The sequence below is a fragment of the Narcine bancroftii genome, chromosome 4, assembly GCF_036971445.1.
Source record: "Narcine bancroftii isolate sNarBan1 chromosome 4, sNarBan1.hap1, whole genome shotgun sequence".
Classification (NCBI taxonomy): domain Eukaryota; kingdom Metazoa; phylum Chordata; class Chondrichthyes; order Torpediniformes; family Narcinidae; genus Narcine; species Narcine bancroftii.
Window position 1 is genome coordinate 196,587,926 of NC_091472.1, and position 26,572 is coordinate 196,614,497.

Genomic DNA, 26,572 nt, shown 5'->3' on the forward strand with positions numbered 1-26,572 from the left:
AATTTTGAAAATTTGGTAACTGAAGTCCACTTAATGCATATTTCCATGTAAGTTTATACAATGCCACTCGAGCTAATTTACCTTTCCATAAAAACTCCCGCACTACCTTATTTAAATCCTGAAAAAAAAACTTTTTGAAAGTAATCAAGGTATTGACTGAAATAACTATTGAATTCGGGGGAAAATATTCATTTTAATACAATTGACCCTACCATTCAAATTTGATGGAAGATCTTTCCACTTAAATCAAATTTGCTGTAATCCGTTATAATACAGGCACATAATTTAACTGATACAATGACTGATAATTTAATTTAAACACACCTAAATATTTAATTTTATTTGTCCACCTTAATTTTGTAATAATTTTAAATTCTGAATAATCTCCTATTCCAAGTGGTAAAATTTCACTTTTATCTTAATTAACTTAATATCCTGACAGTTATACAAATTTCAACAAAAACTCTTGTAACTCCTTCAACGACCATTCCGGTTCTGTCAAATATATCAAAACATCATCTGCAAATAAATTAATCTTATATTCTTCATTCATAGCCTTTATCCCTCTAATTTCGTAATTTTATCTAATAGTCTGAGCTAATGGTTCAATAGCCAACACAAATAAGGCTGGTGACAATGGACAGCCCTGCCGAGTTGAACGAGTCAACCTAAATGGTAAAGAAATCTGATCATTTGTCACCACCCTAGCAATCGGGTTCGTATATAAAGCTTTAACCCAACCAATAAAAAAAGGGCTGAATTTAAACTTTTCAAACACCTTAAATAAAAAAAAAACCCACTCAACCCTATCAAAAGCCTTTTCTGCATCTAGTGCAACCACCTGGTTAGATGTTAACAATGAGTTAGGCTGCTTTCGGCATGCATTGACCAAAGTAATTAATCGAAGAATATTACCTGATGCATTTCTGTTCTTAATAAAACCTGTTTGATCAGCATGTATCAACTTAGGTAAGTACATAGCAAGTCTATTAGCTAATACCTTGGCTATAATTTTATAATCTACATTTAATAAAGAAATAGGTCTATATGAAGACATTTTTAATGGAACTCTATCTTTTTTTGGTATAAGTTATTAAAGCACTTGAACAAGATTCTGGCAGTTTCTGTTCTTCAGTAACTTGTTTTAACACATCTCCGAATACATTAGATAAATCATCATTAAAAAATTTATAAAATTCCACCGGAAATCTATCATCCCCTGGGGACTTTCCATTTGTTATTTCCTGTATGGCTTCCATAATTTCAAAATCTAAATGGAGATTCTAATTCCTGAATATCTTTCTCATCTAATACTGGTAATCTTAATTTAGATAAATAAGATCCAATAGAACCATTGTCCTGCTTCCCCTCAGAAGTATATAATTTTTGATAGAATGAATAAAACTGATCATTAATTTCCTGAGGCTTATAGGTAATTGTTGAATTCTTTTTAACAGCATTAATAGTCCGAGATGCCTGTTCAGCTTTCAATTGCCAAGCAAGTACCTTATGAGCTCTTTCTCCCAACTCATAATAACGTTGTTTAGATCGATTAATTAAATACTCAAACTGATAAATTTGTAAAGTATTATAGGGTAATTTCAATTTCGCTATTGCAGCTTTTTTGTCTTCGGTCACATCCTGAAAATATTTCTCTAACTCAGCAATCTGATTTTCCAACGTTAAACTTTCTGCCATATGTTGTTTCTTAACTTTTGTAGAATAACTAATAACCTGTCCCCTCAAATATGCTTTTAACACAACCCATACTACAAAATATTCTCAGTCAAAAATAAAGAGATATGCTCTTTAACAAAAGTAACAAACTCTGGTTTTTTCAATAACATTGCATTAAACCTCCATCTATACGACAAACGTACCACTTCTGAACTTTCACAAGAAAAAAGTAATACTGAGTGGTCTGATAGAACACTACTTTTGTTTTCAGCCTGCAGTGCTCTACCCTGTAGGTGTACTGATGTATAAAAAAAATCAATCTAGTAAACGAATCATGTCGTGATGAATAAAAAGAAAAATCTTTCTCTGTAGGATTAACCTTTCTCCAAATATCTACCAGATTTAAATCTTTCATCAACACTTTGATTTGTATTGCTGTCTTTGATTTCCTTATATTCTTCAGGTTTCTGTCCAATAAAGGTTCCAAAGCACAATTAAAATCTCCCCCAACTAAAATATTTTCATAAGCTTGAGTTAACAATAAAAAAAAGCTTCTGAAATAAACCGCTCATCTATATTAGGCACATCAAAATTAAGCAAAGTCCAAGATCCAGCAAAAATTTTACAATTCACCCGTAAAACTCTACCTACATTTCCCTCTGAAGATTCCAATTCAAATGATAAATTTTTATGAATCAAAGTTGCCACCCCTCTTGCCTTAGAATTAAAAGAAGAAAAAAACACATGTCCAATCCAATCTCTTTTCAATTTCAAATGTTCCTTTTCGGTCAAATGTGTTTCTTGTAAAAAGGCAATATCAATTTTCTTTTTTTTAATATAAGCCAATACCCTCTTTCGCTTAATTATATTATTTAATCCCTGAACATTAAAAGTTGCAAAATTCAAAGTAGACATTTTTACTAACTACTAATATATTTACACTATAAAATAACTCTCCCCTTTATAATTCTTCAAAAACAAAAAAAACCCACCCCACAATAAACAAATTTTTTTTTTAAACCCCAAAAAATATTTTTTACTAACCACCTAAAGGTAGTAACATCCTAAAAATCTGGGTTTGGTAAGCCAGTGGTAGATGACAATCAAAGCTTTCAGTGTAATCCATCTCCCCAGCCAGATACATATTCATTATGTAATTAAGAACAATCAAATATAGTAAATATATTCAACCCAATGATCCCAAGCCCAATGATTGTTCCGGATCTTCACTGTCAAGAAAACTTTGTGTCAGCTCTTCTTTCTTTCCATTCTTACCATTCTTTCCATACCCATTCCCGTTCCCATTTTCATTTACCCTCCTCTTAGGAGACGATGGTGAAGACTGCCCATTTCTTCGCAATTCTGGCAATAAATTAGCAAAAACCAAGGTATCATGATCATTCTCAGAAAAATGAAATTGAAAGTTTCCATAAAAAACCTTCAAAATTGCAGGATAATGAAAAGCAAACTTGCAGCCCTTTCGCCATAAGACATCTTTAGCTGAATTAAATTCCCGTCGTCTTCTAATTTCTTGATTCAAATCGTCATTAAAAAACACTTTTATTTTGAATCATCAATGGGGATTGACTCTGCCGCGCTTTCTGTACTGCCATTCGTAAAATCATTTCTCTATCTTGATATTTCAAACAACGAATCAAGACTGTCCTCAGTGTTTGTCCTAGAAGTGGTTTTTTCCTCAACACTGTATGGGCCCGATCCAGTTCCAAACCTTCAGGAAAAAGCTCTTTACCCAGTACCTCTGGGATCCTCTGCTTAAAAATTTTTATTGGATCAGAACCTTCAAAGTCCTCTGGAAGACTGACTATTTTCACATTATTTCTCCGGCTTCGATTTTCCAATGAATCAATCTTCTTCAATAAATCCCTTCTTTGAATCCCCCAATCTACAAAAGAACCTTCCACTTTTTCCATTTTTTCTTTATTGCGTTCCACCTGATTTTGACATTCAGAAAAGGCTGTTTCAATTTTTAAAAAATTGTACAATATCAACAGATTTTATACATCTGTTAATATCACTCAAGTCATTTCTTGTTTCATAGTTGACATTTCTTCACACAAAGTATTCATTTTATTTTTCTCCTCCATAAATCCTTGGGTCATTTGAGTTGACATTTGTTTTGACATATTATCCATTTGGGAAGCAATCCCTTCCAAAACGGTGAATACTGAGTCGAATCCAGATTCCATAGCCACTTTTTAAGGTCTACTTTCTTTAACTGCAGGCTCCTCCTCCTGGGAAAATTCCAATAAGGTAAGTTCCTCTTCTCCTTCAGTCACCATAGGTCCTTTGACTGTGTGGCTGCGGGTTTGGACACCCAACAGCCCACACTTTCTCCAGAGGTCACAGACCTGGGATGCTCCGCGCATGCCCGGCAGAACCGCCGGACACACAGGAGCGTCCTCCAACGCTACACTGCGCGTCCCTGGGCCACCCAGCAATGTTGCAGGCTCACGGACCCCTTTGTTGGTTGGGCCACCTGCGCGCACAGCTTCACGTGCACGTGGGTCGGCTACGACTGAACTCACCAGAGTGCCGGCGCCATCTTGCGACTGCAGGATTGGCACCGAGGTAAAACTTGAATGGACAGGAGTCCTCTGAGGCTTGGAGGCTCCCAACAACAACTCCGTGGATTCAGCTGTACAGGTAGGCCTCAGATCATCTACACTTTTATATGGTAATTTCTTCTGAAGTTGAATTTTAGATTTCTTCACATTGGTAGCCATGGTGAATCACTGTTATTCAGAAAACTGTAAATATTATTTTTAACCACTTTTACACTTTTTTAAATCGAGTATTTAGTAATCCAGCTAGGTAAAGGTGGAACACATGTCTTTCTTGTACGCCATCTTGCCACGCCCCCCCCCCCCCCCCCCCCCATACTGTATATATTTTGACGCAAATGGAAAATAAAAAATTTTTAAAAAGGATTGATATTGATATCGGATCAATAACTTGTTGAAGACCAAAAGCGCATGGCTAGGAAATGCTGACTTGTAATGGGAGATCAAGTCAAATCAGCCAATGATCTTTGAAGTTCAAATGATTTCACTAGTGTATAACAGTTTTATAAACCTGACAGTGTAGTTCAAATTTTTTATCATCCACTTGTACAAGTTCAACCCGTCGAAACAGCTTTCCCCGGTCCTTGGTGCAAAAACATATCTCGTCCAGCGGTCTCATTGCTCATGGGAAGGAGCTATTTTTCAGCCTGGTGCTTCTGGCTCTGATACTCCTGTATCTCTATCCCAACGGAGTAGCTGGAAGATGCTGCATGCGGGGTGGTAGGGCTCCTCAATTATTTTGTGAGCCATCTTCAAGCAGTCCTAATCTTTAATTTAAGTTTAGGGAACATAATCTCAGAAAATGGAATAGATACCATAAAACTCCTAGTATCCGGTACCTATGGGGATTGGCAGATGCCAGCTAAGTGAGTTTTCAGGTTGCTTGACGCTCTTACAGTACCTAACTAATACACCTGCATTAAGAATAAACAGTTTAAAAGTCAATATTATTATTCTGTACATTCTGAACAAACTTCACTTGCATCAATATATAAACCATAAAGCATTTTACTTTATTTGCAGTCACATTCTTTGAAAACATTTAACTGTCGCTGCATCTGGAGGTTCCTTCCCCTCCATGGAGCTGTCAGATAGATAAACATAGATCAATGGTTCTCCACCTTTTTCTTTACTCATATCCCACTTTAAGTAATCCCAATGCCATCGGTCCTCTGTGGTTAGTAAGGAATTGCTTAAGGTGGTATGTGAGTGGGAAGGGAAGGTTGAGATCATTGCTCTAGAACTAATTGTTACTGAAATATTTAGCTTGAGAAAAATTGTCATTGGCCCATTTTCTTTGGGGTTATGAAACTGTGCACATAATGAGTCAATGAGGGACGATTAAAACAGAAGTTTCCAAACTTTTTTTTTCTACCCACATAACACATTAAGCAATCCCTTACTAATCACAGAGCACCGATTGAATGGGGAATACTTAAAGTGGTATGTGAGTGGAAAGAAAAAGTTTGAGAACCACTGATATAGATAATTATACCCCCCCCCCCCCCCCCAAGTGTATGGATAAAGCTTCTGACCAGGGAAACTCCTACTAAGCAGGGATAAGGCGATACTTTAAGAGAGTCACCCTATCCATCTCTTTGTCCTGGGCAAAACCATTGCTCTTTCACACAACTTTATTAGAACAGCTGTTATGAGCAAAGCACGACCAAGCCTCTCCACTGGCTGGATATCTGCTCCCATTTTCACCAAAGGTCAATGTGTTACTCCAGAAAACATTTACCATTATAAACTTGCATTTTAAAAAATATTTTAAATTTGAGGTTTTTTTCCCATAAATATACATAGAACAAAACACCCCCCTCCCCCCTTTCACAGTATAAATCCACACACCGACAGGGTTCACATTTATATTGATCATCAAGAATTCTATATGGGGAAGTGACTTGCATTTATAGTATACCAGCATTTATTATTATCCTTTTTATCATTATATTTATAATTACAATTGGCCCCTATATGATCCAAATAAGACTGCATATCTTAATAAATATGTCATATTTATTCTTTAAGTTGTATGTAATTTTTTTCGTAGGTATACAACGATTTATCTCAGCAATCCATCATGCTATATGTAGAGGGGAGTTAGATTTACAAGTAATGGCAATACATTTCTTAGCCACTGTTAAGGCTATTTTAACAAATTAAATTTGGAAATTAGTTAGTTTGTTACTTACTTCAATGAAGTTGCCCAAAAGATAAAGCTCTGGGTCACCCCTGTTATTCTTGTAAATATTTCGGTAATATCCTGCCAGAAAGAACTCACCTTCGCACACAACCAGGTAGCATGCAAGAGTTTTCCTGTTTTTATCCTATGCCTAAAACTCATTTCTGATATTTCAGATTTTGATCTGTGTCACTTCTGTGGTGTGGGATATAAATGGTGTAGAAAATTATATTTCACTAATCCGTATCTTGCATTTATAATTGATGTCATGCTATCCAAACTCCAATCAGACCAACAAATTTCCATTATTGCAACACCTAGATCTGACTCCTATCCCTCTCTCAATCTCTGTAATCCTGGTTTCACACTTTCATTCTGGAGAACATAGTACATCTTGGTTATAAATTTAAGTGTATTCCCCAGCCAAATTTTTCATTCCATTTCACTAATTTTAAGTGGGGCCAAACATCTTTCTCTTCGGAACAATCTTAGCTGGAGAAAACAAGAAAGTCCCATTAGGCACTCCATATTTATTTCTTAATTGTTCAAAAGACATGAGATCCCTCCATATAACAATCATCAATATATCTTCTTCCTTTATAATAACATGAATTTAGTATTTTGTTACCCAGATTTATAGACAGCAACCCATTTTTACATAATTTGTAATGATATACCTGCTTTTTTGCCAATACACATTAATTTCTTGCCATATTCTAATCATATATATTAATATAGGGTTATCTGTCTTTTTTGTTATTAACTTAACATTCCATTTATAAATAAAGTCCTTTGTTGTTTTTTCTATTGAATTCAATCTCATTTGGATCCAAGAAGCTTTTCCAATGAAATTCTCGGCACTTTGTTATTGCATAGAAATGGCCTTATATAATTATTCAATAATTTAAAGACATTTTTAGGTAATGCGATAGCCAATGATTGAAAACAATACTATAATCTTGACATCACCTTCATTTTAATATAATTTACTCTTTCCACTAGAGTAATCAGCAGGTTTTTCCATTTCTGTAAATCTTACTCAATTTTTTTTCTAAAAGTGTAATTAAATTTATATAAATTCTGTAAGTTGTTATCTATCATTATTCCTAAATATTTGATTCTGTCTGTCTTCCATTTAAATCTGCTACCTTTTGATAATCAGAAATTTTCAATGCATCATCTCACTCTCCATATTTATTTTATTTTATAACCTGATATTCTTCCATATTTTTCTAATGTTGTTTGTAATCTTATCAAGGATTCGGCCATGTCAGGAATGTATAATAGCACATCATCAGCAAATAAAATAATTTTATGTTCTTCCTGTCCAGCTTTGAAGTCTTTAATGCCCGGATCTCTCCTTATAATCTCCGCCAGTTGTTCAGTAGCTAGGATAAAAAGTGCTGGAGACAGAGGATACCCATGTCTACATGACAAAAACTGCTGACATCTGATTGTTGGTTATAATTTTGGTTTGTGGTTTATGGTAAAGAGTTCTTATCCAGTTTATAAATTTTCTGCCCATACAAAATTTTCCCAATGGTTTAAATCAGAAAGTCCATTCTAATCAATCAAATGCTTTTTCTGCATCTAAAGAGATGGTTATACTTGGATTCAACTTTGATTTTTGCCATATAATACTATTAAATAGACTGTTTGAAGAAAGTCTTCCTTTGACAAATCTTACCTGATCAGTATGTATTAATTGTGGTAAATATTGTCCCAGACTATTAGCTAATGCCTTTGCCAATATTTTATAATTGCATTTAGGAGTGATGTAGGTCAATACGATGAAGTTTTTAATGGGTCTCTACCTTTCTTTGGTAGAACTGTAATTATAGCAGTTGAAAAAGATTCCACTGCCCAGTCCAATACGTTCATCATAAGAGGTCTCAATAAATCTTTAAATTGTTTGTAGAACTCGGAGGAAACCCACCCTCCCCCAGAGATTTATTGGCTTGTACCCAGTTTTCTCAATTTTTTTCTCTAGTGAAAGAGGTGTTTAAATCAATTTGTTCTTATCTTCTAATTTTGGAAGTACACATTTGTTAAAAATTCGTCCATCTCATTTTCATCCTCTAATAGTTCTGATTTATATAAGTTTTGTATAATATTGTCTAAAATATTTATTTCTTTTTGATTCTGTTATAATATTGTTCTGTTTTTATTGCATTTATCATTCTAGAAGACTCCTCTGTCTTCAACTGCCATAAGACTTTGTGCGACCATTCCCTAATTCATAATTTTTTTGTTTAGTTTTTAACATTTTTTCCTTCCATACGTTTGAAATGTGTTGTATTTCATTTTTTCATTCTCCAACAATCTTTATTTTTCTTGTGACCCTGTTCTCTGGTATTTTTCCAATTTCACTATATCTTTCTCTAGACGAGTTCTATAACATACTCTCTCTCTCAAGATTTTTGGTATAGGAAATAATTTGTCCTCTTGGATAAGCTTTACGTGTATCCCATATTAAAAAGCTATTATCAATAGACAAAAAATTGGTTTCACAAAATAGTTCTATTTGTTTCTTAATAAACTCTCAAAAGTCCTTTCTTTTCAACAGTGTGGCATTGAGAGGCTATCTGAATACATTTTCTTGTTTTTCCATTACTGCAATAGTTAAAGTTAATGGCAAATGATCAGATAGAAGTCTCACCAGGTATTCTGTTTTTACCACTCTACTTTTTAACTGGGCAGTCATTAAAAACAAATCAATCCTTGTATGTGAATCATGTACCCTTGAGTAGAGCAAATAGTTTCTATGGGGTTAAACAGCCTCCATATAGCAATCAAATTTAAATCCTTCAAAAATGATAGTGTTGTTTTTGCAGCTTTTGCCCATGTCAATGTTCTGGCTGATTTATTCAGTATTGGATCAAGAAAGAAATTGAAATCCCCTCCAACCAGTGTATTTTGTTTTCCCTCTGCTGTTTTTAAAAGAAAATCTTTCATAAAGGCTTCATCATCATAATTTGGTGCATAGATATTCATAAACATCCATGATTCTGCGTAAATTTTACAATGTACCATTACAAACTTCTAACTTGGTCAGTCAGTGTCCCTTCTATCATTAATGGTACATTTTTATTAATTAGAATTGTTACTCTTCTTGCTTTTGAGCCACATGAAGACTATATTACTTGTCCCACCCATCCTCTTTTAATTTAGCATGTTCCAATTTGGTAAGATGTGTTTCTTGTAGAATTTAAATTTTTTAGGTATGCCAAAACCCGTCTCCTCTTCACTGACCCGTTTATCCCATTAACATTAAGGCCAATAAATTCTTTCCATATTGATTTTTCAAACAAATATTGTTTAACACTAAAACCTTTTTGGTTGTTTAAATAATCTTTCCTCTTTAAAAAAACACAATGTCCTTGCCCTGACAGGAACGTAAACAGAAAATCCGAAAGCCCGCAATAAAAGCATACAGAATATCTCGAGAAAGAAGAACTCCTCCCTTTAGCACCATCCTCTCCAGGCACCATTCCCCCCTTAGAATTGAGTCTCTACCTTACTATTACTTTTCACAAATTTTCTCTCTTTTCTGAGCTCTCTGTGAACATTTCAATAAAGTTTACTTTTCAACAATAAATACAAGTTTTTTTTTAAAAAAAAGAACTTTTACTTGGTCCCATTGTAAACATTCTTCACAGTCGTCCTCTTTGGCAGCCTTAGCTTTTTCACAAACCCCGCAGGAAGTCTTCTACCTCGCTCTTAGCCGTGAAAAATTGTCGATTACCTTCTGCTATTTCGCTCCTCAGCGTCGTGGGCTATATCATCGAATATTTCAAGTTTCTGGAATGTAATTGTTTTTACATCGTCAAATTCCTTCCTTTGATTAATCAAAGTAAGACTAAAATCTTGAAAAAAATAGCACTTTTTTTATGGTCAATCTTGGGCAGGCCATTATTTTGCTTAGAATATTCATATGCTCCTCCCAAATTTGTCTCCCATTCCCGGTAGCTCAAAAGTCTTACCAGGACTGTCGTGGTTGCTGATCGCCACCTCCCTTGGGTCTGAGGGTCTGGTAAGCCCTTTCAATATGCAGTTTTTCTCTGAATTTGTTTTCTCCCAACACTCGTGGGATCCATGATTCAAAGAAGTTCACTGGATCTCTTCCCTCTATTCCTTCTCTCAATCCAATAATTCAGAAATTAATTCGTCTGCTAAAATTCTCCATGTGGTTGCTCTTGTCTAGCAGACCTTGTCTGTCCAACTTCCATTTCTTCACATCTTTCTCCAAAGCTTTTTGCTTATCTTGTGTTTTTACTATCTCCTTCTGCTTGGTTAATTCTTTCCATCAAGTCTTCAATGATTTCTTTAATTTCAGTCATCCTTTCAGTCAATTCAATGGCAACAAATCGGTTGCTAAGTTTTCCATCTTCTCCAGGATAATATTTAGTCCTTGTCCTGACTCTCCCATTTTGCCAGGGTCTGCAGGCCCTGAGGCCACTTTTGCACCCCTCCCTTTCGGGCTTTCGTTCAATGTTCCTGCTGAGTAGAAACTTCCTCATTTTTTTGTTCTCAGCTGCCTTGGTTTCTTTTTTCTGTTTTTAATAAAAAATTTGTTTTAACCATCTTTTTAATACCCTTCACGGAGAGCTTGATCAAAACATGTCTGTCTGGGTCTTACACATGGCCAAGCTGCCCCCCCCCCCCCGGACTTGGAAATTTTTTACCTATTATTTTATTTTAATGTTTTTTTTTAAATTTTGGTTGTTTGAGGCTGTGGGTTGCTTGAATTCCCAATACCATGGCTTTTGCTGTATTTTAACTGAGTTGAGGAGGCATTGAGAATCATTGGAATTCTCTCCCCTTGAGACTTGTGTTCACCCTGTTCAAGGTGAGACTAGTGCATTTTTTGGGTGTGGGAGAAATTGTGGAGCTTGAGGAATAGGGAGTTGAGGATATTTAACAAAGGAGGAGGCTCAAGGATCATATGATTTTGTAATTCTAACATCAATAGTTGGTTTCCATGGAGTTTGCAGAACAGCTCGCTGGGGCTTTAGAACTGGCAATGGCACAGGAGTTGTCAGTGGAATTTTTGCTCATCTGGTCGTATCATTCTCCTGGAGCAGTGTGAATGATGTCACTGGCTGCTTATTTTTAGCATTTCCTACAGTTTGCATGTTGAAGCTGTTACTGTTGTTTCAGGACTACCACGAAACCTGAATAGAAATGAATCACATTATCAATCTGACATCAGTGGGAACTATTTAATGTGGTGATAGACGTTAATTGTAACTGCGGCAGAAGGAGCCTTTCTCCATTGTTCAATGATCGTCACCCAAGTAGTGCTTACTTAGTGGAACCTTTTCTTCTGCGTCACTCAATATTTTGGCTCATGAATGTTATTTATTTGACACAGGTTTGGGGCTTCAAAAGAGATATTCGCCAATGAAAACAGAATATTTTGTGAAGAGGTAATGGGTATTTCCAGCCTCTGGAGCGGGGAGGGGGAGAGAGAGAGAGAGAGAGAGAGAGAGAGAGAGGAGAGAGAGGAGAGAGAGGAGAGAGAGGAGAGAGAGGAGAGAGAGGAGAGAGAGGAGAGAGAGGAGAGAGAGGAGAGAGAGGAGAGAGAGGAGAGAGAGGAGAGAGAGGAGAGAGAGGAGAGAGAGGAGAGAGAGGAGAGAGAGGAGAGAGAGGAGAGAGAGGAGAGAGAGGAGAGAGAGGAGAGAGAGGAGAGAGAGAGAATGAGAACGAGTGTATATGTCGTGAAGCAGCTGTCTGAATGTGTGTTTGAACGGCACAAGGACTTCCAACCCGCTCTCAATCAGTTACATCAACATTTTAGAAAGCTGTTCCTGGTAGGAAAATTTGCAATGCTTGATAAATTGATGGTGAATTTTAGTGGTGTCTTTCCCATCTTCTAGGAGCACAGCAGACCTCACCATCACTGACTTGTTTCTGAAATAGTTATTGTTGCTATTCAGAAAATGCAGCAGCCAGAGATCTCACAAAGAGAATCATAGAATCACACAGCGCAGAACAGGCTCTTCAGCCAAACTCATCCATGCAGACCAAGTTGGGATTCTGGGCTAGTCCCACTTATCATTAGACATCGGAACTGCCCATTGAGTCTGCCCTGCCAATTAATCATGAGCTGATCCATTTTCCCACTCAGCCCCACTGGCCAGCCTTCTTCCCATAACCTTTGATGCCCTAGCTAATGAAGAACCCATCAATCTCTGCCTTAAATACACCCAATGATCTGGCTTCCACAAATGCCTGTGGCAACAAATTCCACAGATTTACCACCCTGTGGCTGAAGAAATTTCTCCGCATTTGCTGGCATTTGGCCCATATACCTCTAAATGGCAGTGAATTGTGATCAGATAGTGTGATTTCATTGGCTTTGTTAGTGTGATCAAATGTTGGTTGTGTTAGCAGATTGGGTAGATGGATGTTGGATGGGATATTGTGATGGACGATGTATAATGGATGACTAACATTGATTAGGTATAAATGAGCAGAGACCGTTCAGATCCACCAAGCTTTTAAAAGTGGGGCAAGTTTATCAACCTCCCTGTTCTATGTGGAGTACATCAGAGCATTTTAATAATTTGAAGATCTCCCCAGGTACCAAATTGCCATCTTTTTATTTGTTTGCTTTCTTTCCCACCCCACCCCCTTATGAATCCCTGACGGAAGCTCAGCCCAGAACAGCTTTCATTATGTGTTCCACGGATGCTTGGGAATATTTATCATCATTATTTCTCAATTTAATTTTGTTTTTCCCAACTCTGAAAGAGTCGGAAACACAGTGCCTGATTTCTCATTAAGCAGATGTGGAGATTTCACATTTGTTGAAATAATCTGTCAACAACTTCAGTCATTGGGTTTGTGTTCTAAGCTCTCACTTATCCATCTCAGGTGAACAAAAGTTTATTTGAACGCTGGAATATTAATTACAAAGTGACTCCTGCTGAACACCCGCAGCACGCAGGCCTAGACAACAGAACCAGTGAGGTACTGAAGACAGCCATTAGAAACACAGTGAATTCCAAGCAAAAGGACTGGGATGACTGCCTGGACCCAATACTATTTGAGTTCCGGACATCAGTCAATTCGAGTACCAAGTTTACACCTTTCTTTCTGCTTTACAACAGAGAAGCACGGTTATCATCGGAGGTAGGGATGCAGCCTGCTGGCCTTACCTGATTAGTATGAGTTGTTTATTTGTAGCACTGGGATTGTTCTTTGAATGGTAAATTTCACCAAGGGTTCTGATAGAAGTTCTGAATCACCTTACTGACTACTCTTCATAGTAAGCATGTCCTGTGTAAGTTTCACTTTCTATATAATGGTTGATGCAGGGTGGTAGTTTAATGTATTGGGTTAAATTGCTGTTGGGCAGAACGAGAGGGAGAATCTGTGGCTTCAGACATTGGAAAATCAAGCCTCCACTCTGTTCCCAGTTCAACAACTAGGGTTAGCATTGTTAACATGGAATGTGGGAGAAACTCAGCAGGTCTCACAGCGTCCATAGGAGGTAAAGATATATTACCGACCTTTCGGGCCTGAGTCCTTCCTCAAAGTCCATACCTTGAGTACAGTAAAACTCCTGTTATCCGGAATTCAAGCAACCTGCAAAAACCATCGAGGAACATAACTAAAGGGGATAAATAGGAATTAATAAAAATTTAAATAAAAGTTTTAACAGTAAAAGTAAATGTTCTGTAAAGTAACACATAAACCTTTGGTGAAGATGCAGGCAAATATTCAGCCAGCGTGGACCTTGGTCGGGCTTTGCTCGGAGCAGCTGTTTGGATAAAGTTGTGCGAAACAGCAATGGCATCGCCCAGGATAAAGAGCTGGTTGAAGCTGCTCACCGTTGGGGCGACTCTCAAAGTGTCTCCTTATCCCTGCTTAGTAAGAGTTTCCCCAGTCACAGGCTTTATCTGTAAACTTTGGGGGGGGGGGGGGGGTAAGGTTAATTATCAATAATTGTCATTTGGGTGGCTCTGGAGGGAGAGAAAGCTGCAGGTGAATTAGGTTTTCAGAATGTGACTTTAAATAAAATTAAATGGTTTACGTTTATATATTGATCCAAGTGAAGTTTGTTCAGTGGAAGTACAATATAATATTTTAGTCTTTTAAACTGTTTATTCTTAGTCAGGCTTGTAAAAGTGAGTCTCAAGCTACTGGAAAACTTGCTTACCAATCCCCATAGGTGCCAGATACCAGGTGATGTAATTGGATTTCATCATCGAAGAAAAAATGTCGTCCTATTTCATAATTTTTACCTGATGGCCATTTTATAAAATTATTTAGCAAATTTTAAGCAAGAAAGAAAATTGAAAACTGCAGGCTAGTGTGATGTTTAGTTGTTGGGAAAATATTGGTATCCATCATCAAAGAATTATGGAACTTCACAGATTGGAGTCTAAATCTTTTTTTTAAATTTAGACATACAGCGCGGTAACAGGCCATTTCGGCCCACAAGCTCATGCTGCCCAATTTACACCCCATTAACCTACAATCTAGTGCATTTTGAACGGTGGGAGGAAACTGGAGCCCCTGGAGAAACTTACAAACTCGTATACAGAGAATGCTAACATGAATTAATCTGAGATCCAGTAAATTGAGGCTCCCAAAAAGTATTTGATATCGTCCCATACACAAGAAAAGGGCATTAGCACAAGTCAGTGAAATAGCTGACAGAAAAATAAAATGTTAGGATTACTGGGTTGGTTTTTAAGTTAGCTACAACTGAGTGCCACGGAGATGAGCATAGGGACCTTCACTTCCTATGGCCTGTATTCTTGATTTAGGTGAATGGACCAAACTTCCTGAAGGTACATAAAGAGGAAATCTAGTGGCTGAAAATTTGGCAGGTTGTGTAGAATAAAGGAGAGAGCATTATTTAACTGTGATGTTTTTAATTATCCAGAGAATACTGGATGTTCTTCTACAAAATTCTCTTGACTGGCTTCCAGTTTTATTCAATAATGTGGAGGGCAGATGGAAGGTGTCCTCTATTGTAGTGTAGGGGAGTGCAGGTGTGAAGATGTTTTGGTGAGGCCACACCCAGAATACTAGTTTTTCATCTCGTCCTTTAAGAAAGCAGTGAATTAGATGGATAAACTCATATGGATAAACTCTTATGAAAAAAGATTAAATAGATTAGGCCTGCATTCTCTGGAATGAAACACAAAATTTTGCAGGCTCTGTGATTGGAGTAAAAGCACAACACACTGGAGAAACTTAGCAGGTCCAGAGGTAAAGATACAAGCCCAAAACCAACATTTTGGGCTCCTATCTGGAAGAAGGCCTCAGGCCCGAAACGTCATTTATGATCTTTATTTCCTTTGGACTCCGTGAGATCAGCTGAGTTCCTCCAGTGTGTCTTTTTTTACTGCACTCTCTGGAGTTTAGAAGAATGAAAGATGATTTGGATAAGATCAGAAGAGGTTTCACAATGTACTTACTGTTTTCACTGGGTTTGGATAAACTATTGGCAAGTATTCTAAAGTGTATATAATTGTATTTCAGGGAGAGCTTGAAATTGCACATGAGTATAGATTGCCAGCTAACTGCACCATTAAGACAGAGAGCATCAGTGAGTTCAACAGTTCCATGAGTGAACGACAAAATGCAGTTAAAGAAGTGGTATGTATTGAAACTATATCAACTGTGATACACACGTTCTGACACTGGTTTGATTGGATATGAGAGCAGGAGCAGGCCATTCAACCCCTCAACTCCCCATTCAATATGATCATGTCAGAATCAGAATTTATTGTCATGGGCATGTTATAAAATTTGTTCTTTTGTGGCAGCATTACAGGTCCAAATATTGCTATAAATTACATTTTTAAAAATAAATACATTAGTGGAAAATCAATCATCAAGGATTCACACCACCCAGCACTTGTTTTGTTCTCACTGCTGCCATCTGGAAAAAGGTATTGGTGCCACAAGCCTTGCCCCACCAGGTTCAGGAACAGCTGCTGCCCCTTCACCGTCAGACTCCTCAACAACAAACTCAATCAGGACTCTTACTTTTGCAGTTTAGTGATTTTTTTTCTCCCTCTTTATTGCAGTTTGTTTACATTTCTTTATTTGTTTACATGTATACATTGAGTACAGTTTTCTTTGCACTACCAATAATTGGTCATTCTTCCTGGCCTGCAGGAAAAAGAATCTCAGGGTTGCATGTGATGTCATGTATGTACTCTGACAATAAATCTGAAAAAGAAGAGAAAGTGAGGTCGTGTCTAGTTCATTGTCCGTACAGAAATCTGATGGCAGAGGGGAAGATGCTGTTTTGGGCGTTCGCCTTCAGGCTGCTGATCTCCCCCAGGCCTCAATCTTATGCCAGTTACCCATTCATCTTAATTCTCTAATCTCTAAAAAGGTACCATCTTCCTCCTTAAATATGCCTCCCAAATATGGGTGGTAAGTTTCTGTTGGACTTGGGGAAGAACGCCTGAATTCGTGCGAACCTTGGGTTCCAGTCCGTCTTTGTCATGGACAATTGTGGAAGCTTCTTGTGCTTACTGTGAAGCCTACCAGGGTTACAAGGTCATGCACCATTTCCAAATCTGCTGAAACACACCACGTGGCTGCCGATGAGTAGTTTTGTGTTGAGAGGTAAATGAAAGATCACTGTGAACACGTTATCTTCCCCTTCTGCAGGTAATCGCTAACCTGGCTGCAGCTCACAAACGGGAGAAGAAGCACGCCAAGAGGAGAGAGGTCTGCTTCCCCTCTGGTGATCAGACATTTTCAGTAATCACCAACGCAGCCAGCAAAAAACCAAAGAAAAATCCCTTCCTTTCTTTTCAAATCGAAACGACTCTGTCATCTGAGCACGGTGTCAGCGGTGAGGGGGGAGCAGCATGAAGCTGCTTTTCAATAAGTCACTGAAGTGATGGTCCTTTGGAAGTAGACTTCCTGGGAAGGTGATCTCTGCAAGTGGATCGGAAGTAGCAAGGTTAATGGGAGCAGTGGGACTGGGAGGTAGCCCTGAGCTCAAGGCCGGAACCGGCCCCCAAGTTTCCAGCATCAAGTCACCTGACTGTGAAACATTCTCTTTCAGCTGTTCAACGTCCTTGAGTCACAGCACTGACTTTTCAGTCATTTGTGGTGAACTTGTGACAAACATACACCTTGTAAACGTGTCCTCTGCTAAAATTCATCATGTTTTTGTTGTATAAAAAGTGCAAACAGTGATATTCACTTCACACTGAAACGATCCATCACTTGTTTATAGGAGCCTGTGAGGTTGGTGCATTCTCCCCATGACTGAGTGGATTGCTTCCAGTGCTCTGGTTTCTTTCCTCATCGCACAGATGTGCCAGAGGGTGGGGGTTGTGGTCGTTGTAAATGACCTCTCATGTAGGTGGAACTGAGAGAAGCTGGAGGGAAAGTGGGTCAGCAGTATCCAGGGGTAGGAATAGTAAGTCAATCTTTTGTGTCGAGACCTTTTATTGATAAAGTCTTGATTTAAGAAGTCCTGATTGAAAACGTTGACTGACCATCTCTCTCTGAAGATACTGCCTGACCTGCTGAGTTCCTCAACTTCTCTTTGTTCACTCAAAGTTTCAGTATCTGCTCTGGGATAGATTAATGGCTAGAAGGGTGAAAGGGGGTTGAGGGCATTCCATGCACGAGAAAGAATGGTTTCAGGGCCAAAGGGAAGTGAGGAGATGAGACGGCTGATGGGAGAAGGGCTCAGCCCCGAAACGCCGGCAATACATCTTTGTCTTCTGTGAACCTGAAAGACCGGCTGAGTTTCTCCAGCATTTTGGTGCATTTTTACCACAATCACAGCATCTACAGGGTTCCATGTTTCACTCGGCTGATGAGATTGCTCTTTTGGGAGTTTGCGTAGAGGCAAGAGGCTGAGTGTCTTCTCTTTCTGTGATACATCCATGATACGTTCTGTGGAATTGGGAATTGTGCAACGTGGACATTGAGCAAACACCATATTATATACAGTACATAGTAAAATTAAATGGGATACTGTGGTGTACCTGTAAACTTTTTATTTGTAATTAGGAATCAGTGTGGGGACCGACATGGGGCTGTGGGCAGAGAGCAGGACAGTGGGATCAGTGTGGGGTTTGAAGAACAGCTGGTGGCAGAGAATGGGACAGTGGGATCAGTGTGGAAACCGACACGGGGCTGTGGGCAGAGAGGGGGACAGTGGGATCAGTGTGGGGACCGACACACGGCTGTGGGCAGAGGGATCAGTGTAGGGACCAACATGGGGCTGTGGGATCAGTGTGGAGACTGACATGGGGCTGTGGGCAGAAAGCGGGACAGTGGGATCAGTGTGGGGACTGACAGAGAGCTGTGGGCAGAGAATGAGACAGTGGGATCAGTGTGGAAACCGACATGGGGCTGTGGGCAGAGAGCAGGACAGTGGGATCAGTGTGGGGACTGACATGGGGCTGTGGGATCAGTGTGGAGACCAACATGGGGCTGTGGGATCAGTGTGGAGACCAACACGGGGCTGTGGGCAGAGAGTGGGATTAGTGTGGAGACTGACATGGGGCTGTGGGATCAGTGTGGAGAACGACACAAGGCTGTGGGTTGGTGTGGAGAACGACACAGGGCTGTGGGTAGAGAGCGGGGCTGTAGGATTGGTGTGGAGAATGACACAGGGCAGTGGAATCAGTTAGGGGACCGACATGGGACTGTGGGCAGAGAGTGGGGCCATGGGATCAGTGTTGAGACTGACATGGGACAGTGGGATCAGTATGGAGACTGACTTGGGGCTGTGGCCAGAGGACAGGGCAGTGGGATCAGTGTGGAGACTGATACAGTGCTGTGGGGAGAGCAGGAGAGTTGTACAGCATACAATTTCCTATAGCTTTCTTTTCTTTGGCTTGGCTTCGCGGACGAAGATTTATGGAGGGGGTAAATGTCCACGTCAGCTCCAGGCTCGTTTGTGGCTGACAAGTCCGATGCGGGACAGGCAGACACGGTTGCAGGGGAAAATTGGTTGGTTGGGGTTGGGTGTTGGGTTTTTCCTCCTTTGCCTTTTGTCAGTGAGGTGTGCTCTGCGGTCTTCTTCAAAGGAGGTTGCTGCCCGCTGAACTGTAAGGCTCCAAGATGCACGGTTTGAGGCGATATCAGCCCACTGGCGGTGGTCAATGTGGCAGGCACCAAGAGATTTCTTTAGGCAGTCCTTGTACCTTTTCTTTGGTGCACCTCTGTCACAGTGGCCAGTGGAGAGCTCACCATATAACACGATCTTGGGAAGGCGATGGTCCTCCATTCTGGAGACGTGACCCACCCAGCGCAGCTGGATCTTCAGCAGCGTGGACTCGATGCTGTCGACCTCTGCCATCTCGAGTACTTCGACGTTAGGGATGAAAGCGCTCCAATGAATGTTGAGGATGGAGCGGAGACAACGCTGGTGGAAGCGTTCTAGGAGCCGTAGGTGATGCCGGTAGAGGACCCATGATTCGGAGCCGAACAGGAGTGTGGGTATGACAACGGCTCTGTATACACTTATCTTTGTGAGGTTTTTCAGTTGGTTGTTTTTCCAGACTCTTTTGTGTAGTCTTCCAAAGGTGCTATTTGCCTTGGCGAGTATGTTGTCTATCTCGTTGTCGATCCTTGCATCTGATGAAATGGTGCAGCCGAGATAGGTAAACTGGTTGACCGTTTTGAGTTTTGTGTGCCCGATGGAGATGTGGGGGGGGGCTGGTAGTCATGGTGGGGAGCTGGCTGATGGAGGACCTCAGTTTTCTTCAGGCTGGCTTCCAGGCCAAACATTTTGGCAATTTCCGCAAAGCAGGACGTCAAGCGCTGAAGAGCTGGCTCTGAATGGGCAACTAAAGCGGCATCGTCTGCAAAGAGTAGTTCATGGACAAGTTTCTCTTGTGTCTTGGTGTGAGCTTGCAGGCGCCTCAGATTGAAGAGACTGCCATCCATGCGGTACCGGATGTAAACAGTGTCTTCATTGTTGAGGTCTTTCATGGCTTGGTTTAGATCATGCTGAAGAAGATTAAAAAGAGGGTTGGTGCGAGAACAGAGCCTTGCTTCATGCCATTGTTAATGGAGAAGGGTTTAGAGAGCTCATTGCTGTATCTGACCCGACCTTGTTGGTTTTCGTGCAGTTGGATAATGTTAGGTCTGCTTTGTTCATAAATGAGTGAGTCAGACACCAGACTGAGTCAAAATCAAGGTTCTTTGTTCTTTATTGCCGGATTGTAACACTTGCAACTAACAGTGTTAGTTGGAGAAGGCGCATTCTGCCGTTATCAGCAAGTGGTGTTTTTTATATACCTTAGGATACGTACTTAGTAAATTATCATACCATGACATTGTCCAATGAATAAACTGTTGCTATCCTTCTCTGCTAGTTTCCTGCACATCAATTTGTCATCCCCACTCTTATCTTGAGAGTACAAGGTCACAACTGCATCTTGTTACGGCCCAGCACTGGGTGACTCCTTCTACATTCCCAGCTCATGATGTTTTTACCTAACAATAACCATGTTGAGGAACTTTGGGGGGCATCCGATGCGCTCTAGTATTTGCCAAAGCCCTTTCCTGCTCACGGTGTCGAAGGCTTTGGTGAGGTCAACAAAGGTGATGTAGAGTCCTTTGTTTTGTTCTCTGCACTTTTCTTGGAGCTGTCTTAGGGCAAAGACCATGTCAGTAGTTCCTCTGTTTGCGCGAAAGCCGCACTGTGATTCTGGGAGAATATTCTCGGCGACACTAGGTATTATTCTATTTAGGAGAACCCTAGCGAAGATTTTGCCTGCAATGGAGAGCAGCGTGATTCCCCTGTAGTTTGAGCAGTCTGATTTCTCCCTTTTGTTTTTGTACAGGGTGATGATGGTGGCATCACGAAGGTCCTGAGGCAGTTTTCCTTGGTCCCAACAAAGCTTGAAAAACTCATGCAGTTTGACATGCAGAGTTTTGCCGCCAGCCTTCCAGACCTCTGGGGGGGATTCCATCCATACCTGCTGCTTTGCCACTTTTCAGTTGTTCGATTGCCTTATATGTCTCATCCTGGGTGAGGACCTCATCCAGTTCTAGCCTTAGGGGCAGTTGAGGGAGCTGGAGCAGGACGGAATCTTGGACTGAGCGGTTGGCACTGAAAAGAGATTGGAAGTGTTCTGACCATCGGTTGAGGATGGAGATCTTGTCGCTGAGGAGGACTTTGCCGTCTGAGCTGCGCAGCGGGCTTTGGACTTGGGGTGAGGGGCCGTACACAGCCTTTAGAGCCTCGTAGAAACCCCTGAAGTCGCCAATGTCTGCGCTGAGCTGGGTTCGCTTGGCGAGGCTAGTCCACCATTCATTTTGGATCTCCCGGAGTTTGCGCTGAAGATGGCTGCATGCGCGACGGAAGGCTTGTTTCTTCTCTGGACAGGACAGCTTTGTAAGGTGAGCCTGGTGGGCAGCTCGCTTCTTTGCCAGCAGCTCCTGGATTTCCTGGCTGTTTTCGTCAAACCAGTCCTTGTTTTTCCTGGAGGAGAAGCCCAGTGCCTCTTCAGTGGATTGCAGTATGGTAGTCTTCAGCTGATCCCAGAGGGTTTCAGGGGACGGGTCCGTGAGGCAGATTGCATCGTCGAGCTTTGCTTTGAGGTTTGCCTGTAAGTTTCCTCTCACTTCGTCTGACTGCAGATTTCTAACATTGAACCTCTTTCTGGGGGCTTTACTGTTCCTGGGCTTTGGCTTGAAGTGAAGGTTGAGCTTGCAGCGAACCAGCCGGTGGTCAGTGTGGCATTCCGCGCTGGGCATGACCCTGGTGTGGAGCACATCTCGTTTGTCACTTTCTCGTACCAGGATGTAGTCCAGGAGGTTCCAGTGTTTGGATCGGGGATTGTGATAGTACAGATCTATCACCAATGTACATAGTGTATATAGTTACTGTATCTAGACTGTGCTTACAGCGATTGGCTGAGAGCTAAGCCACACCTATTGTTTGGGCCTTAAAGGGTTGTGTCCCTAGCCAGGTCGGATCATTCCGGACTGGTCGGCCACCTGTGAAGAGCTCCGGTTTTTTGCTAATAAAAAACGGACACCCCCGGGGCCGACGCTACCGCTGCTGCCGCCGCCGCCACAGACACCCCCGGGGCCGACGCTACCGCCGCTGCAGCCGCCGCCACGGACACCTCCGGGGCCGACGCTACAGCCGCTGCTGCCGCCGCCACGGACACCCCCGGGGCCGACGCTACCGCCGCTGCTGCTGCCGCCACAGACACCCCCGGGGCCGACGCTACCGCCGCCGCAGCCACCCCCGCGGCCAACCAGGTGCTCACCCTAGCGTCCATCGCTGACGACCGCCAGGGCCCGACCACCGATCACGAGCAACTACAAACCCCACTACTTACCATTCACCCGCCACAACAGCACTTCCGGGAGGTTCTCCAACCTGCTCCTCGAGCGTTGCGTGACGTCATCCCGTTGCGTGACGTCATCCCGTTGCGTGACGTCATCGCGCAAAACTCGCCTGTCAACTGCTTCAATAACATTAAACCAGCAATGCTCTCATCCCCTCACCAGAGCAATGGAACTGATTAAAGTGCATGGACACTACACCAATTGCTTATTTGACTCTGGGTCAACTGACAGTTTTATCCAGCCAGATCTGGCCCTCCGTTGGGGACTTGACATTATCCCCACTACCCAGAGGATCTCATTAGCGACGAGGTCGCACTCGACTGGGATAAAGGGGTATTGCATCGCCACGCTGGAAGTACAGGGCGTGACGGTCACCCACTTTAAATTATTCGTCCTTCCCCAATTGTGCGCCCCAGTGTTGCTGGGATTAGACTTCCAGTGTCAGTTCCAAACGGTGTCCCTACACTTTGGGGGACCCCACGCCCCCCTCTCGGTCTGCCATCGCCATCGCCCCACTCCCGAAGCACCCGAGCAACCCGCCCCCGTGCCCCGGGGCCAATCCTGCGGCCTTTCCACACTCCGGATTGCCCCGCCAGCACTCTTCGCAAACCTCACCCCTGGCTGGAAGCCTGTGGCCACCAAAAGTCGGCAATATAGTTACGAAAACAGGCAATTCATTAGGAGTGAGGTGCGTAGATTGCTGGATGAGGGCATCATCGAACCCAGTTCAAGCCCCTGGAGAGCCCAGGTGGTGGTTGTCAAGAATGGGGAAAAACTACGGATGGTGGTCGACTACAGCCAGACCATTAACCGCTTTACACTCCTGGATGCGTACCCCCTGCCACGCATCACGGATGTGGTGAACCAGATCGCCCAGTACCGCATTTTCTCCACTATTGACCTACGTTCGGCCTACCACCAGCTCCCGATCCGCTGCGAGGACCGACCATTCACGGCCTTTGAAGCGAATGGGCGGCTATATCAATTTCTCAGGGTACCATTCGGGGTCACAAATGGTGTCGCGGTCTTCCAGCGGGAAATGGACAGGATGGTGGACCAGAACGGGCTAACCGCTACCTTCCCGTATCTGGACAATATCACCATCTGCGGCCACGACATGCAGGACCATGACGCCAACCTAGACAAATTTCTTCAAACTGCCCGTCAGCTAAACCTGACTTACAATTTGGACAAGTGTGTTTTCCGGACCACACGACTCGCTATTCTAGGTTGTGTGGTGGAAAACGGGATAGTCATGCCAGATCCTGACCGCATGCGTCCCTTAATGGACTTACCCCCCCCCACATACCCAGAAAGCTCTCAAACGCTGCCTGGGCCTTTTCTCTTATTACGCACAATGGGTTCCAAACTACGCCGACAAGGCACGTCCTCTTATCAAGACCACCTCTTTTCCCCTCTCGACCGAAGCCACAGCGGCTTTCGATCGAATCAAATCTGACATCGCTGCTGCGACGCTGCACGCGATCGATGAGTCTGTCCCGTTTCAAGTCGAGAGCGATGCATCCGACTTCGCCCTGGCAGCCACCTTGAACCAGGCCGGTCGGCCTGTAGCCTTCTTCTCCAGAACCCTCCAGGGTCCGGAGAGTAGACACTCCTCGATCGAGAAGGAGGCCCAGGCCATAGTTGAAGCGGTACGTCGTTGGAGACATTAACTCGCTGGGAGGCGCTTTACACTGTTGACTGATCAACGCGCGGTCTCCTTCATGTTCAGCAACACCCAGCGTGGTAAGATAAAAAACGACAAAATCGCCAGATGGAGAATCGAACTCTCCACCTTTAACTATGACATCCTGTACCGGCCTGGTAAGCTCAACGACCCGCCTGACGCGCTCTCCAGGGGGACGTGCGCCAGCATACAGATGGACAGACTACGGAAACTCCATGAGGCGCTCTGTCATCCAGGGGTCATTAGGTTTGCTCACTTTGTCAAGGCGCGCAACTTACCCTACACAATTGAGGAGATCCGCTCCATGACCCGAGCCTGTTCGGTGTGCGCCGAATGCAAGCCCCACTTCTTCCGTCCGGATAACTCCCACGTCATCAAAGCCACCCGCCCCTTCGAGCGTCTTAGCGTAGACTTTAAGGGACCCCTACCGTCGACCAACCGTAATACCTACATCCTTACGGCCATCGACGAATACTCCCGCTTCCCATTCGCTGTGGCCTGCCCAGACACCACTGCCACCTCAGTGATACAGGCCCTTCACAGTATTTTCACCATCTTCGGGTACCCCAATTCCATCCACAGTGATAGGGGGTCCTCATTCATGAGTTCAGAGCTGCAACAGTACCTTCTGGAGTGTGGCATTGCTTCAAGCAGGACCACGAGCTATAACCCACGCGGTAATGGCCAGGTCGAGAGGGAGAATGCCACCATATGGAGAGCGGTTACACTGGCTCTCCGGTCTAAAGGTCTCCCCACCTCTCACTGGCAGGAGGTTCTCACTAGTGCCTTACACTCCATCCGCTCCCTCCTATGTACTGCAACAAATGCCACCCCCCACGAAAGGATGTTCCTTTTCCCGAGGAAATCCGAATCGGGAACCACTGTACCGGCATGGCTCACCGTCCCTGGCCCCGTCCTTTTGCGACGCCACGTCCGGCACTCAAAGAATGACCCCTTGGTCGACCGAGTGACTCTACTCCACGCGAACCCACATTACGCATACGTGGAGTTCCCAGACGGGCGGGAGGACACTGTTTCGGTGCGGGACCTAGCTCAGGACGCGGTAGACCCAGCAAACCCCCCAACTCCTTATGCTCCAGGCCCCGTGCCGCAACAGAAGGACCAACAGCACCCCAATGACTCGGGCCACCCTGCTGACAAAACGACTGGGGAATTGAGCGACGGAGCAGTCGCACCCGATGAGCCCGCTGGTGACACCACTCCAGCGACCCCAATCCCGGCACCACGGCGGTCACGCCGGATGGTCAGACCCCCTGACCGCTACAGTCCTTGACCTACCCCTTTTCATTCTCCCTCGTTTTTGTTTTTTTTCCCCGGGTCAATTCTCCAAGAAGGGGTGAATGTGATAGTACAGATCTATCACCAATGTACATAGTGTATATAGTTACTGTATCTAGACTGTGCTTACAGCGATTGGCTGAGAGCTAAGCCACACCTATTGTTTGGGCCTTAAAGGGTTGTGTCCCTAGCCAGGTCGGATCATTCCGGACTGGTCGGCCACCTGTGAAGAGCTCCGGTCTTTTGCTAATAAAAGCCTTGGTTTGGATCAACAAGTCTTTGGTTCTTTCGACGAGCTCTACAGGGATGCATCCAGGTAGTCTTAAGGCTGTCCCTCTGCTGAAAAAGGGTGTTTGTAATGACAAGCCGCTGTTCTGCGCAGAGCTCCAACAGGAGGCGCCCATTGTCGTTGCACTTGCTGACGCCATGCTTGCCCAGGATTCCTGGCCAGGTTTCGGAGTATTTGCCGACGCGAGCGTTGAAGTTGCCAAGGATGACAACCTTGTCGGCTGTAGGGGTGCGTTGGATGAGGTTGCGCAGGTCAGTGTAGAACTTGTCCTTTTCTGCTGGTTCCGCCTGGAGGGTTGGAGCATCGACACTGATGAGGGTGATGCGACGCTTGTTTTGAAGGGGGAGTCGCATGGACATGATTCGGTCCGAGTGGCCTGTCAGAAGGTTTTCGAGTTTGGAGACAATGGAGTTCTTGACCATGAAGCCTACACCAGATAGGCGTCGTTCATCCAAAGGCTTGCCAGACCAGTAGAGTGTGTAGCCTGCGCCGCGTTCTTGGAGGCTGCCTACATCTGCCAGGCGGACTTCACT

General features: G+C 42.8%; 1 protein-coding gene across 4 annotated transcripts in view; it reads left to right on the plus strand.

Annotated features, from left to right (window-relative positions):
* The window catches only part of LOC138761426 (gypsy retrotransposon integrase-like protein 1), a 48,137-nt gene extending 29,699 nt beyond the window's left edge, over positions 1 to 18,438 (plus strand). For 2 of the 4 annotated variants that reach the window (XM_069933542.1, XM_069933544.1), the window contains exons 5-8: positions 10,414 to 10,477; positions 13,324 to 13,581; positions 15,946 to 16,062; positions 17,092 to 18,438. In XM_069933542.1, the coding sequence (XP_069789643.1) occupies positions 10,414 to 10,477; positions 13,324 to 13,581; positions 15,946 to 16,062; positions 17,092 to 17,298 (646 nt within the window). In that variant the 3' untranslated portion in view covers positions 17,299 to 18,438. Of the gene's footprint in view, positions 1 to 10,413; positions 10,478 to 11,818; positions 11,874 to 13,323; positions 13,582 to 15,945; positions 16,063 to 17,091 lie in introns of all 4 variants that reach the window. The other 2 variants (XM_069933543.1, XM_069933545.1) reach the window with 1 other exon arrangement.
* Positions 18,439 to 26,572: the final 8,134 nt, after the last annotated feature.